We start from the raw sequence: 14,587 nt of genomic DNA on the forward strand, positions 1-14,587 counted from the left end.
CAATAATTGTAATCCTTTGATGTATGTATATAATTATTAGTATGTGATAAAGTGGTGAGCATTGACTGGGCTCTCTTGGATATAGAAGTTGTTTTGTTTTGTTTTTTCTTGATGTTTTTTAGTATATATGGGAGATATAAAAAAAATAATATTCTTTTAGAAATCACCATACCTAGTTTATTACAGTACTTCTTAGTATTCAGGAAGCTTAACTACTTTATATTACAGTAGCACTACTTTATAGTACTTTTTTTTTTCTCTGCGAAAAAAAAAAACAAAGAGAGAAAAGATGTAAAAAACATAGTTAAGACCCCTTTAAGATAGGTTCCAAGCTTGACCACCTTTCATACTGAATTTTTTAAGCCTTCCAAAGAACATGACAATGATGAGGATGGATTTTCCCATTGTACTCCACCTTCCCACGAATCCGTACCATGTGTCTATACAGAGGCTATCTGGTTTCAATTGCCGTTTGCAACTGTACCCAGTTGTGAACCCAACATTCCCGTACGCACTATATAAAGGTTGTCATCAAGAATCTTAGTTATTATGCAAATAAGAATAAGAGTAATGCTTTGTTCAACCATATATAAATTGATATTTTAGAATTTACTTTGTGTCACATCCGAATAATTTGATATGCATGAGATAGGAAGATATGATTTTATTTAAGAGATTACTAAAGAAAGTGGGGAAAAAGAAGCTTACCTTATAACTTCTACGGTGACATTCAAAACATTAAAGTTGAGGGGGTCTTCTTTCATTTTCTGTCTCTCTGTGATACATATGAGAATAATGAAAATGACTAAATAGGAGAGTTGTGAGAAGATCAGACACTCCATAAAAGTCTTCTTTCGACTTTGTTTCCCATTATCTGAGACCTTCTCATGAAGTTTTGGTGGAATGAACGTAGTACACGGAGGGAGATACCTGTGAGAGAAAAGTAAACGTAGCCACCCCACATTAAGAAGTTTTGATTTTTTGGGAGTAAGTTTAATTAAGTTCATTTTGGCAGACTAGGTATGCATGCGTGCTGAATTTTTTTATTTTATTTTATATTTTATCATGAAGTATAATAAATTTATAGATACTCCGTGCACTAAGCTTTCATTTTTACGAAGGTCATGGTAAACCATCTTACCCTAATTTATTCAAGATGTTGATTTCTCATTTCATTATGGCCATTTATGAAAAAAAAAAAAAAAAAAAAAAAAAAAAAAAAAAAAAAAAAAAAAAAAAAAAAAAAGCTAGCAGATAAGAAATTGTGGTGTTTGTTTGTTTCCTTTTAAAATTAAAAAAAAAAAAAAAAATTTACAAAGATCCAAAGACACATTAATTAATGAAGTGAAAGTGGCACTAATTCTTTGGGAATTTTATCCCCAAAAATAAAAAATGATGCTTTCAGAAAAGCTAGCAGATAAGAAATTGTAATCTAATCATGCTATGAAAGGTTGAGACTATTCTAGTTATTTTAATGCTGTAACCAATTAATGATGGTCAGCTGCGGAATTTATATTATGATGAAAGGTTGAGACTATTCTAGTTATTTTAATGCAGTAACCAATTAATGATGGTCACAAGTTCAGCTGCGGAATTTATATTATTCGAGTGTTAAAAGTATTTGATGTTCACTTTCGTATCTTTTATTTATTTATTTTCTCTAAGTTATATTAGGAAAAGTTATATGGAAAAAAAAAAAAAAAAAAAAAAGTTAACGGATGTCCTTAGAATATTAATTTTAGAAAAAAATTAGAAATTTTTTGTAGAAAGAAAATAAAATTAATTGATATTTTTGACAACTTTTCATATTTCTTATAAAAGTAGTATTAAAACTTTCATAAAATGGTCCTTTAACAAATGCCTTAACATGACTCATTTATCTTTATCCATTTTATTTTGATATTTGTTCAAAGAAGATAGGAGGGGAAAAAAAAAAAAAAAAAGAGTTCTAAGGTACTATTTCAATAGAAGAACATGATTAAAAAAATGCATTCAATCCAGTGGCGGAGCTAGGATTCGATTTTAGGGGGGGCAAAATTTATAACTAATACATATGTGTCTCTATAAACAAATACATATTGTATATGTAGCATACAACATATGCATCATATATACAAAATATTAACCAAATTTGACAATTAAATGCCAGTAATATGAATAGGAAATGATCATTCAATATTGAAAGATCCCCTAAAATCATGGTATATCATTATATTGTGTATATTTTATTAGTTTTTTTATTATTTAATATATAGCCAATAAAATAATCCCCTAATATATTTTATGGAATTTGTCATGTAATTGTTTCCAAATTTTATATCTTAATACTTTTGAAAGGAAACTTTTTTTTGCGTGGTATTTTCGTCTCTTCAATTAAGACTTTTTCTTCTTTATTTAAGTTTATTTTTTATAAATTTTGAACTTTAAAAAATATTGATAAAGTAAAATAAAAAGAAAAGAAAATATATTAATTGAGTTTGACTTTTCAAAAAGATAAGGAGATATATATACACACAAAGAAAAAAAGGATTTACGTGGTTGTTTACTGTGGCTCTGCACTTCACAATTTTATTTTGAAACGTGCAGTTGAAGGGGTTTTTAATACAACTCAATTACTCATGCACTATTCATCACAGTTTCAATTAAATCTCCACCTTTTAATGCTACACACATAAAAAAGGAAAATTTTGGGCAGGTCAGGGGGGCAAGTGCCCCCTCTCGACCCCACCTGACTCCGTCCCAGATTCAATCTAATATAGAACATTCTTGTGAATGTATCTTGTGTAAATAATATATTTTTTTCCCCTCTAGTCTAATAATAAAATTTTAAGAGTTAGAGGATTTTTTTTTTTTTTTTTTTTTTTTTTTTTTTTTTTTTTTTTTAAGATTCAAAAGTCTCCAGCATAGTCGAAAGTATGAAGAAAAGAAATCCCCATATCTATTGAAGAAACGAAATCCCCATATCTATCTAAAGCTTCCACCTTATTTCTTTTTGCTTAAGCACCTTGAACTGTACATGAGTTGGAGTTTTAGATAGTTGGGGAATCATTTCGATTGAGTCATAGAAAGTTTTGTTTAATTGTCAAATCTCAGTGAATGGAGTTTACAATCAAGTGGCATATTCACTCTATAGTCCTATCCAGGGAAAGATGTCTGAGTTATTTGGAACAGATGAGTCAAGTGGCTTAACCCATGAAAGTTGTGAAAGGGTCAGTCACAACTTATGGAGTGTGTGTGAGTGTGACTAGTCACCAAGAGCATAGGCTGAGCCAGAAGGACGAGAGGGTTCAATTGCCTTCCCAGCTCTCCAAAATCTTAAAGTTTTATAATTAACTTATAATTCTGCCCCTCCTTCCTTCCCATTATATTTTATATTTTGTGTTCATTTTTTTGATGAATTTATTGCCTATATTAATTTTTTATAGTCATAATAACAGTACTGTTAATTATTTTTTAGATGTGATATATAGAAAAAGTTTATAAGGCCTTAAATTCTTTATGTAATAATTTATTATTCTTTGTAACAATTTATGTAAATTACATAATAACATGAATTTAAATAAATTTATATTTAGTGTTTATCTAATTTTAAAACGGCTTATTCATATATTAAAAAAAAAAAATTTAACAGAGAAACAAAATATAATTAATTTTTTATTGTTCTATGAATTTTCTTATATTAAAATATCTTTTTATATACAAATGAATGACTCAAAATATTTTTTTTAATAGAAGAAAATGAATGACTCAATTAGTGTAACCAAGATGGTATGATGAATGTAATAAGACTTACATCATTACTACGAAGAGAACCAGAATTGCTGAGGAGATGGTGGAGAGATCAAAGACTGATTCACCAGTGTGCCGCGAGTTCACAGTTTGAAACAACGAGCCAATGATTTTCTGATACGAATTCAGACCATCCATGACTTGTGAACTCCACTCCATGGAGCAAAGCAGTAAAAACTGTATCAATATGAAGCCGAAGACAGTCATAGCCAGAAGCAAAGCGTGAGGACCAGAGAGCAAATGACCATAGCCCATGTCTCCATAATTCATCAATATGTATCTGAATTCCTCTCTTTTAGTTGTTTTCTTTAAGACCCAGATCAGGAATAACAAGCATGGGGGATACAAAGTGTTCCCCATGAGGATTTGTGGAATGAGAAGTAGTAGGAGACCTGAATTCTTCTTGAAAACTATCATGTTCTCATTTGTTGGGACAAAACCACAATTTGTGAAGCTAGAAACAGTTGTGAAGACAGAAAAGGTCAGTGTTTCTAGGCCCTTGTCTTTGAGTACCTTCCTTGCACTTGGAAAAAGACTTATATATAATGAAACAAGAGTAGAACCAATTAGATGAACCACAAATAGATAACCCAAAACCACATATCCCAAAAACTTGATAGAGCTATACTTAAGACTGTCAAAACCCAAGCATTTATTTCCATTCTCATCAAGAGTATTGGTTTCAGGTTTCTCTTTTTCTAAGTCAAGCTCAATTTGATTGACAGGATTTGTACATTTTGGAACACTGTGATTGAGGTTAACCAGAGTGACACTGTTTTGGTCACTACTTGGACAATTTTTGAGGAACTTGGACCTTGCAAATTGGAGTCCAAGAAAGGAAGTGAATACCTCTCCACCAACAAACATTAAGATTGTCATAATAATGAGTTGGGTGTGGGAAAAAACCTCCATTTCGATTGTTGACATGCTTGAAACTGTGGTGGCAGAGACGGACGTGAAGAACATGTCAAAGTCCTTAGGCCTAAACCAAGCAGTTCTTGGCTTTGAGACCATCAAAGCTAGATGACCAAAAAAAGAGACAATTATGAAGTAACTGAGCTGGATCCAAAAAGGGTGGACATGGAAAAGGAAGAAACGAAAAAACGAGCGATTTCGACAAGAGAACGATTGGTAGAAACAAGAAAAGCTAAAGAAAACCTCTGATTTCTTGCCAAAACGAGAAAAATTATTCATCTTTTCTGAGGAAAGATTTGCTTAACCATGCTTAAAGCGGAAATATGGGCTTCTTATAAAGGGGCAGTACGTACTGTACAAACTCTACTGTTTAGTGTCCGTTTGACATTAATTATTTTTGTTAACTTATTTTACTATTTAATTTATTTTTGTTATTATTCATGGGTTTCACTGTATTTTTTATACTATTTATGAGTTCTATTGTATTATTTCAACTAACTTTTACATTTATTTATAGTACTTTCAACAAAAAAGTATTTAATTTTAGCAAAATAAGCGAATTTCAAACGGACACTTAGTGGGATTTTTTGATGTACACTTAGAAATTATTTATTTACGGAAAATTTTAACAAATGTTCTAAGGTATTGGTTTATAAATTATTTTTAGAAATATTTTATGGGAAAATTACAAAGCAATTAATTATTTTGACAACTTTTTATATTTTTCATGAAAATGGTGCCAAAATTTGCCTAATATTGTTTATTAACAATTGCACTTGTTGACATGACCACTTATTCATCTAAAGTACTGAAATGACAATACATAAAAAGAAGCTATCTACGACATCGGAAATATTTTGAGTTCTATGTTGAAAAATGCTAAGAAAATAAGTGTTTGGTATATGCACTTAAACAACAGTTTTTAGTATTTAAATAACATTATACATATGTTTATACACTTTTTTACCCACACGTATTTCCAAATTTTATACTTTTGCAACCCACATGTATCACACTTGCTTATCATACGATTCTATATATTCTTAAGAATTTCATATAGTTAATTTTTACTGCTAATTAAAACATATTTTAACCCCTTAAATGATTAAGTTCACAATTTCGTCTATAAGTTATCAATTAAGTGTTATTCTAACAATTATCAATTAATTTCTAAAATTTTAATATAATAAATTTTGTTTTAGAGATTTTATTTAATTATTTGGCTCACATTCGTTAATATTCTTGCTCTTAAAAAATGTTAGGTAATCCCCCTCAAAAAAAAAAAATGTTAGGTAATGTGAAACACATTATTTAACCAAAGTTATGACTATCATACCAGCTGATCATATGGCCATAATTTATTGTATTAGTAATCATTTAATTTTGACAGGTAGATAGAGAGACAGAGAGTAATTTGTCCTTATTTTTTGGTTTTGTGCCAATTTTTTTTTTTTTTCAGACTAACACGTGCTGTTGGATATTGGCCGGGCCTGCCGGTATAATACTGCCAAATTACAAAAGTTGCAAACATGTTTCTTCTCCCACATTACATTACACGTACAGGCACATCCCCTCAGGCCTCAACCTTTCTCTAAATTTCTTGTTTTGTCCCACTTTTTTGGTTTTTCTGCTGCCAACTACTTACAGACGGTTTTTTTCTTTTTTTTCTTTTTTTAATTTTTTTTTAAGATCTGTTTGGATACCGCTTATTATTAAAAATTTATTGTTGAAAATACTGTAGCAAAATAATTTTTAAATATGTTAATAATGCCGTGAGATTCAATTTTAAAGAAAAATTTGTTGAATTTCGTACTTACAGGTCCCATGAACAGTGTACGGGACCTAGCCAAAGAAATGCAGACATGCAAAACGCCACTCCTGCTGATATCCAAACTCACACTAAATATCTAAGAAATTTTTGTTTCATTGTTTTATCTCCCCATTCCCAATCAATTTAAGATTACAACCCTTTCTCTTACATTAACAGTCCATTTGGATTGAGGAGATAAAAGTAATAAAAGAGAATAAAATTAGTAAAAAATTAGCCAATTTTCGATAATTGATCACAGGATTTACTATATATATATGAGAGGAGAGATACCAAGTCATTATTCTTTGAGTGTTGAATAATTGCTCAAATTTTACCCACTATAAATCCCATATATAACCCCATGCTGTTATTGTGGGAAGCCAAATTATACCGTGGATCAATGTCATGGGAACTTAACGGCAAACCAAATATGTGACATTCCAAAAAAAAAAAAAAATCCCACATGACACTTTGGTTTAAAATAAAATTTTCATTGGCAAGTCATTGGGCCAAAATTGATTAGCTTGTTGATTTTTTTTTTCTATTATTATTATTTTCAATGTTGAAAAAAAATGTAAACCTCGCATTGGGTCCATATAATATAATAGACATATATAGACTTCAATATTTAAAAGGTCTTAAAAAATTATGTGACCTCTAAGAAAATATGTAAGCTCATGAATTTACACATATAGTAATACATATATAGCAATTCGTAATTTTGAAACGTTACGCCAGTCTTGATCAATAAAAATGTATTCAATTCCTTTGAGCAAACTTAAACAACACACCCAGTACAGTATTTTAGCTTTTGTATTAAACCATAAGGTAACAATAGAATAGTCAAATCATTAGGGATCAAGGCTCCTTGAAATTTAAAATTTGAAATATATATAGGGGAGTTCGATCCAAAAATTTATATTTAAACCCCCCTCAAAATTGAAAATTAGCCCCTCAAATTGAAAGCTGATTAAAAAACAAAAGTCACTTGACCATTTATTTAACTCATATTAATTTTCGAGATACATTAATGTATTTTAGCCTAAAACTTTCGGATGTGGTCAAATTGGATTAGGGTGGGGTTGCAGTAGGATGTAACTCGCCTTTGCACCAATAATTGCAACCCTATTTTGCGTGCATGGATCTATCCCACGTAACCATCACATCTATGCACAAATCCTTCTAGTTAAGAGGATATTCTTGGCAAAGTCCCTTAGATTAGTTTGTTTTATTTTTTTATTTTTTATTTTTTAACTTTAACACGCAGACTAAAGATCGATTAGGTCTATGCTGCAAGAGTCGTACTCGTACCTACCTTTTTTTTTTCTTTTTTTTTTTTCTTTTTGCTGAATATTAAAACATTCGTATCTACCTTATTGATTTACTATATTTGAGTCCAAATATTGTGCTTTTGGAATCATTAAATTTGAGAAGCACGGCGACAAAATCAATTAATAAAGGGATTGTATGAGTGAAGCATATAGGACGTACGTAGGATGAAAAAATTTCCCCCCCTTTTTTTTTTTTTCTTATTTTAGTAAAATCTTTCTTTTGATGGATGTTCTGTCATTATCATGTACTACAGATTACGCATAAGTAACAAGGATTATCATATAATACATACAGTCTTCAAAAAACCAAAGAAACTGTGACTTCAAATCATTATTTTGAAGTTTAGGATCGCATAACTTCCCTTATTTTTGGGAGTGTGTGCACTAAATAGTGTGCAGCAAACTTTTCCTAAAATGGAGATTATATGGTAACAATGGCAATAACTGAGACATGTAAACTTGATGTTAATGGTGAATGTCGACACTTCCCAAATCCCACTTATTACTCGATCAAGTTTGTTTAATTCCTCCACTTTGAGCATCCAAATTAGCAGTGCTCCATTGATATGGTGGAGAACCAAATTCCTTTCGGTTAGTGGAATTAATTTCACGCATGGTTCTTATTCATCATTGGCCCAACAGACCACTACATGTACCTCCTTATCTTCCCTTTTTTTTTTTTAATTACACTACTCTTTCTTAAGGTTTACAACATATTGTTTACACTATTAGAATCATATTGCTTGAATCAAGAACCTTGCCACTCAATTAATTAAAATCTCTTGATGTTTTCAATAAAGATGTTTAGAATTCAAATCTCCGAATAGGAATGTGAGGAAGCTATATATATATATATATATATGCACAATATATTCTTTACAAGCATCCAATTTGCTTTCAAGCATGCGTATAGAATATATCGGATCCAAGAAAATGACATGTAGAAGTTGGATTGTTTGCTTGATAGAAGTCATTTCCAGAACTATTACTATTTCAAGGAACTTTAATCCCCTTGAAACATGGGAATTCTTACTCTATATGCAGCTAAATATAGACTTAGGTATCTGAAAGATGTGAGTTGACTTAGTCGCCATTAGGAATGGCAACGAGGTGGGTATCTTTATCCCCGCCCCCACCTCTACCCCCTATCACTTGAACCTGCCCTATTAACTAAACGGAGGGGATTCTTTGCCCCCATACCCGCCCTTACAAGCCCCTATGGGCCCTTGCCCTGCCTCGCCTTGCACCCAAAGGCCCTAAAGGCTTGAACCAAAGGTAAATAAAAAAAAAAAAAAAAAAAAAATCAATTTCCTGAAGCCTAAAGGCCCTAAATCCTAAAGCACAAGAGAAAATAAGATCAAAAGTGCTGATTTGTAAAAAATTGAGGAACAAAATCAAATGGTTCATCCAACATTCCTATCAAAACCCCAAATTTCTCAGAACACATTCATTCCAGCACATCTTCCACCCCTAAATTCCAAATCAAAATGCAAACATCTCCAATAGATGATACATTCAAACCCATGAATCTATAAAACTTCATATCCACCTTCATTCTCAAATCAAAATTAACAAGAATTAAGATTCAACCATCAAATCAATCAACTTAAACCAAACCAAAGGGAAAGGGTATTTCGGCCATAGACTTAAACAAAGACAAATAAAGATAAATTTGAATCATAGCTTAAAGAATAAAACATATAAATAAGGAGAAAAGAGAGAGAGAGAGAATAGGGTTTGATTAAGGGAGGCAAGGAGGAGGGAGCAGTGAGGTAGAGGAGGGATTGGCGAGGTAAGGGAGGCAGGGAGGAGGGAACGGCGATAGCGAATGAGAGTGAGAGTCTATGAGAGTAAGGGAGAGGGGGGGAGGGGGGGGGGCGACTGAGAGTGAGTGATTAGGGTATAATAAAAATAGAGAAATGAGAAAGTTAGATATTTATAGTTAGGGTTTTTATATTTTTTTTAATATTATATATGTATATGGGTTGAGTTCGGGGCAAGACTAATACCCACTACAAAAAAAGGGGGCTATCCCAGCGTTTTTAAAACCGCTAGTATAGCCCTAAAAAATGCCGGGATAGGGTCAAAATTCCTATCCTGGCGTTTTTTTTCCCTGCGCTTCAAACCGTCGCGCAGTGAATGTCAGTATAGGGTCGTCGGACCTGTACCAGCACTTTTCAAAAGCGCTGGGAAAGGCATACGCCCTATACCAGCACTTTTGAAAGCGCTAGTAGAGGCCTTTTAAATTCTATTCATGCAAGACCTATACCAGCACTTTTGAAAGCGTTGGAATAGGTATTGTCTATGCAAAGTGCTGGTATAGATCTTGAATGAATATAATTTAAAAGCCCTTTACCAGCGCTTTTGAAAGCACTGGAATAGGTATTGCCTATGCCAACACTTTCAAAAGCACTAGTATAGGTCTTAAATGAATATAATTTAAAAGACCTATATCAGCGTTCCCAAAAGCACTGGTATAGGTCTTGAATGAATATGATTTAAAGGCCTATACCAGCGCTTTCAAAAGTGCTGGAATAGGCCCCTTTTTTTTTTAATGTATCTAAAATACATATTTTATAGCACCTATAATGAACCACAATTCATATTTTTTAATAGCAAATACAATACCACATTAAACCAACAAACTAAACATATTTAAATACACCATATCAATAATTACTTCCCAAATGTCTAAAATGTTAAACCCTCCTAACTACCCCAGCCTCCAAAATAATTAAAAGGAAAAGAAAGAAAGAATATTATACACAGAAGTGTACTTATCAAAAGAGAAAAAGAGTATACACAAAAGTGTATTACAAATCTATCATTTCTTGTTGACTGGTTTAACAACTTCAGCATCTTAATTTCAAATTAAGCTTCAAGTAGGATGAATCATGATCCGTCACGTCATCCTGTATTTCCCATGTTGACACAATGTGGCATGTGTAAGGGTATGGCATTTGTTCACCCCAAAATGGAAGAAAACATTAAGAAATAGAAGAATCAGACACTTGGACACCTACCCAAATGCATGTAACATAGAGGTGATGTCAATGATTTCTATAGGGCAAAAAGTATTTGTACGATTGTTCTTATTTGCGAATGTTGTTCTATTAAATTTTCTTTAAAAAAAAAAATTAACAACATAGAATGGATAAACAATGTCCAATGAAGGTAACAAAAGAAATAGGTAAGGTGATGCAGAGTGTCTCAAGGCACTACTCCTAGAAATAGCCAAAAGTAAGGTCAATAAGCCAGTAAAAAGTCATAATTTACCTAAAATATGTAGGAAGCCAAGACAGACAAGTATAGTGACCCCAGCTTCGACAAAAATGAGTATGTATCATTGCCCATACAGCTTGACTTTGGAAAAATGACTTCCGTGGTACTTCTTGTTATATAAGATCCAAAAGAAAACTAAGGGTAATTACATGAGTTATCTGAAAAGTTATCAACAGACACTAAACCAATAAAATAAAAGTCACCTAATATATGAATAAGAATTTTACTGTCTTTCTTCATATAAGTCAAAAGAAAAGATATTCATATAATTTAAAAGAAGCCTTGAGACACTAATTTATGAATGACAAAGTATGACCTAAAATAATGTTTGTATTAAACACGGGGTGATGTTAATATCAGTTGTTATAATGTCTAAAATGGTTGTATCTAGTGCACAAAACTCCTGTTTTTAAGGAGTCAAGGAGACAAAGTATGACCTAAAGTAACATCTGCACTAAACACTGGATGATGTCAATATCAGTTGTTTTAATGTCTAAAAAGGTTATAATTTTTTTTTTTTTTTAAAAAGGAGTCTAAATAGGCTGTATCCAACCCACAAAGCACCCACTTTAATGGGGTCTTAGGAGAAGTGGTTGATAAAAGGTTCACCATAGTCAGATATGCAGTGTGCTAGGTTGACATATACTGACCATTTTTGGCATAGCATATCATAATCTTAGCCACAAATCATGGTTTTTTAAGGATTGCACTGAAAATGCTAATTGAGATGGTTGCCATTGACCCAGTAATTTAAGTCACTGTCCCAAGAAATCTCTATTACCTCATTTCGAATCCACAAAAAGAATAGAGTAAAGAACACCAAAGAAGGAAAAGAAAAAAAAATTGCTTCATACCTTCAATGAGCCACCTAACTCTCGAAAGAGATGTATTCTCCATTTGTGTCCTAGAAGTGGACTGGGACCTTGAAAGGTATTTAAAAGAAGGGGAAAAAAACATTCATGCAATGTGGGAGATGAACTTAAGAAAAATATAAGAAATGATATAATAGGAAACATAGTTGTAGGAAAGTATATACTTTCCATCTTAGTGAAGAAAAAATCAAGGCATTTGATTATTGGAGAAAATCATGGTATTAGAATCAATCAAGAAATTGATTTCCAAAGAAAATCATAGGATTGAAGCAATTAATTCAAAAATGTGATTGTAGTGTATATAATTTCCATTATAAAAATGGGTTCTATTGTAATGATTCATCATCCAAGTGAATGAAGAAAATGTAACCCTTTGGTTCTTGTTTCATGTATGCAAGCCTTGTGGCCGAACCACGTAATACTCTCACATCTTTCTCCATTCTCTTTCCTCTATGGTTATAGCACAAGGATTAAAGAATTATGGATCAGTATCAGTATCAGTATCAGCAGCTAGGGTATTATTTATTACATTAGTAATAATATCTAACAAGTCCATTTAACTATTGTGGAAAATACCATTAAATATTAGCGTACTTATCCACAAAAAATAGTGTGAAGGAATAAAAATGATAATAGTATTTGGTGACATACATGAAAAGGTATTGGTAGTTCTCATGGCAACTACACTAGTAATCTTGGTGATGAAAGATTTTAGCAGTGGTGGGAGCATCAGGGGCAATTACATGGTAGTAAAAGCGGCGCTAGTGGTAGCAAAAGTTAAGAAAAAATAACGAAGGGATTTTGTAATGATGATAGTGTTCATATAGTGGTTGGACAGTGGGTGGCTAGGGCAATGTGTTAGTAGTGGAGGTGATGGTGGAAGCAATAATGAAGTCATTATTGATTAGCTAAAAACCTAAACAAGGTAAGTAACAAGGATTATGAGAAATTCTCATGATAAGTTCTTACTTCTGAAAATCATGTAACTGTAACTTAGACATTTAAATAGGTTATTCTCCGCGCTACTTAGCAATTATTTCAGGTGGCATGACCAACAACAATTTGCATGGAATGATTAAAATGCATAACATTTGCAATATACTATGCCCTTAGTTATAATTAACCAGTCTACTTCATGTCATCTATATGGAAAACAATCAGCTTATTTACACACGTGCACACACACACATATCTCACAAGTGATAAAGAATAAATAAAGCCCAAAAAAAAAAAAAAAAAGGACCTAGTGCTCACATGAAATGGGTTCAATAGTGAATGAAGCATTTCCTTCTTTAAGAAATTGAAACCCCAAAAACCTTCATATTTTGTGGCAATAAAAAGGGTACAAAGTCACAACTTTTTCAAATCAACATATTCAAGAAAACCTACAACACTAATTCAAGTATTCAATCAAGCAAGTGCGTTATAGTAAGACAGAGGAATATATATACATATATATATATATATATATATATTTTTTTTTTTTTTTGGTTTCAAATGAACAAATATTTATTTCCTTAATGTATAACTAATAAGTTCCTTGCACTAAATTAGAAGCAGGTAAATGGAATGGTTTCTAAGTTTAGAAGAGCTACTTACCAGGCTAGTCCAAGAAGGCCAAATATGTAAAAAATAGATCCCCAACCAATGTTTTGAATAATAGGAGGAGCCAAAACCTAAGCATTCAATTGACTTAACAAAAGAGTGAACAATGAATATGTGTGTGAGTGTGTGTATATATATTGATTTCTTTGCTACACTTGTCAAACCAAACCTAATTTAAGGGAAGCTCAAGCGTGCCTTGGTTTTGCTAGCACAAGAAAAGTTTTAGTATCAATCAATTACTATGCCTTACAAATCACAATATTTTATGTCTCTCCATCCTTCCTTACTCTCTCTTCTACTTCTTTCTCAAATTCAAATAAACCCATTGTCTTATTTTGCTAAAAGGAAACTAATTCCTGAGTGGCTGTAAAGGCAAAAAACATATATAACAATCTTTGACTACACTATCAAGAGTAAAGTAAGATACAAGGTTCTTCTCATTAATAATTTATCACACATCACATTTATAGGCTTTTGATGTGTGTGTTTGTGACTCATTTTACTAACAAATTTTGACAATTCTATGTTAATAAAAATGTGAAAATTCCACCACAGAAGTGTCAAAAAGTTTAGCTTTCATATCCAATGTATTAGACTTTCTAATGCCAAAAATGGTGCATGTTTGCCTAAAAAACCCTAATGCCATTTTGGTGATAGAAAGGTGATCTAAGCCTGAGGAAATCAGCAAATATAGGACTGCTGAATGCAAAGATCAACAACTTGTTTACATAAGCTGGTAATTATTAGATTTGACAAATTGAACCACAACTAATGTCCTTGGGGGTCTAGCACCATATTATTAACCCTAAAATATGGTGCATCTTATTATTTACTTATTTTTCCAACATAACAAAAAAAAGAAAAAAAAATAATTTATTATTTGTCATGTCTACTGGCTTTCCATTATTATTTTTTTCCAACAATGTCATTACATTCAGAAAAATAGAGCGACAGTGTTGAAACACATTTACTTCTACTTTAAA

The 14,587-nt window shown here is 31.8% G+C and overlaps 1 protein-coding gene across 1 annotated transcript; it reads right to left on the reverse strand.

Moving 5' to 3' along the window:
- Positions 1 to 315: 315 nt before the first annotated feature.
- LOC115966361 (sodium transporter HKT1-like) lies at positions 316 to 4,983 on the reverse strand. Its single transcript, XM_031085607.1, has 3 exons — positions 3,794 to 4,983; positions 709 to 930; positions 316 to 514 (listed from the first exon to the last, which is right to left on the reverse strand). The coding sequence occupies exons 1-3, from the start codon at positions 4,981 to 4,983 to the stop codon at positions 316 to 318; spliced, it is 1,611 nt and encodes a 536-aa protein (XP_030941467.1).
- Between the last annotated feature and the right edge of the window lie 9,604 nt (positions 4,984 to 14,587).

The sequence above is a fragment of the Quercus lobata genome, chromosome 11, assembly GCF_001633185.2.
Source record: "Quercus lobata isolate SW786 chromosome 11, ValleyOak3.0 Primary Assembly, whole genome shotgun sequence".
In the NCBI taxonomy this organism is placed as follows: Eukaryota; Viridiplantae; Streptophyta; class Magnoliopsida; order Fagales; family Fagaceae; genus Quercus; species Quercus lobata.

What these genes read in the sequence shown, in the direction of transcription:
- LOC115966361 (XM_031085607.1), bottom strand. Translation starts at nt 4,983, where the DNA reads ATGAATAATTTTTCTCGTTTTGGCAAGAAATCAGAGGTTTTCTTTAGC. An exon ending in GTTCTCTTCGTAGTAATGAT is followed by an intron (nt 931 to 3,793) that starts GTAAGTCTTATT and finishes TTTCTCTCACAG; the next exon opens with GTATCTCCCTCCGTGTACTA. An exon ending in GTCACCGTAGAAGTTATAAG is followed by an intron (nt 515 to 708) that starts GTAAGCTTCTTT and finishes ACCTTTATATAG; the next exon opens with TGCGTACGGGAATGTTGGGT.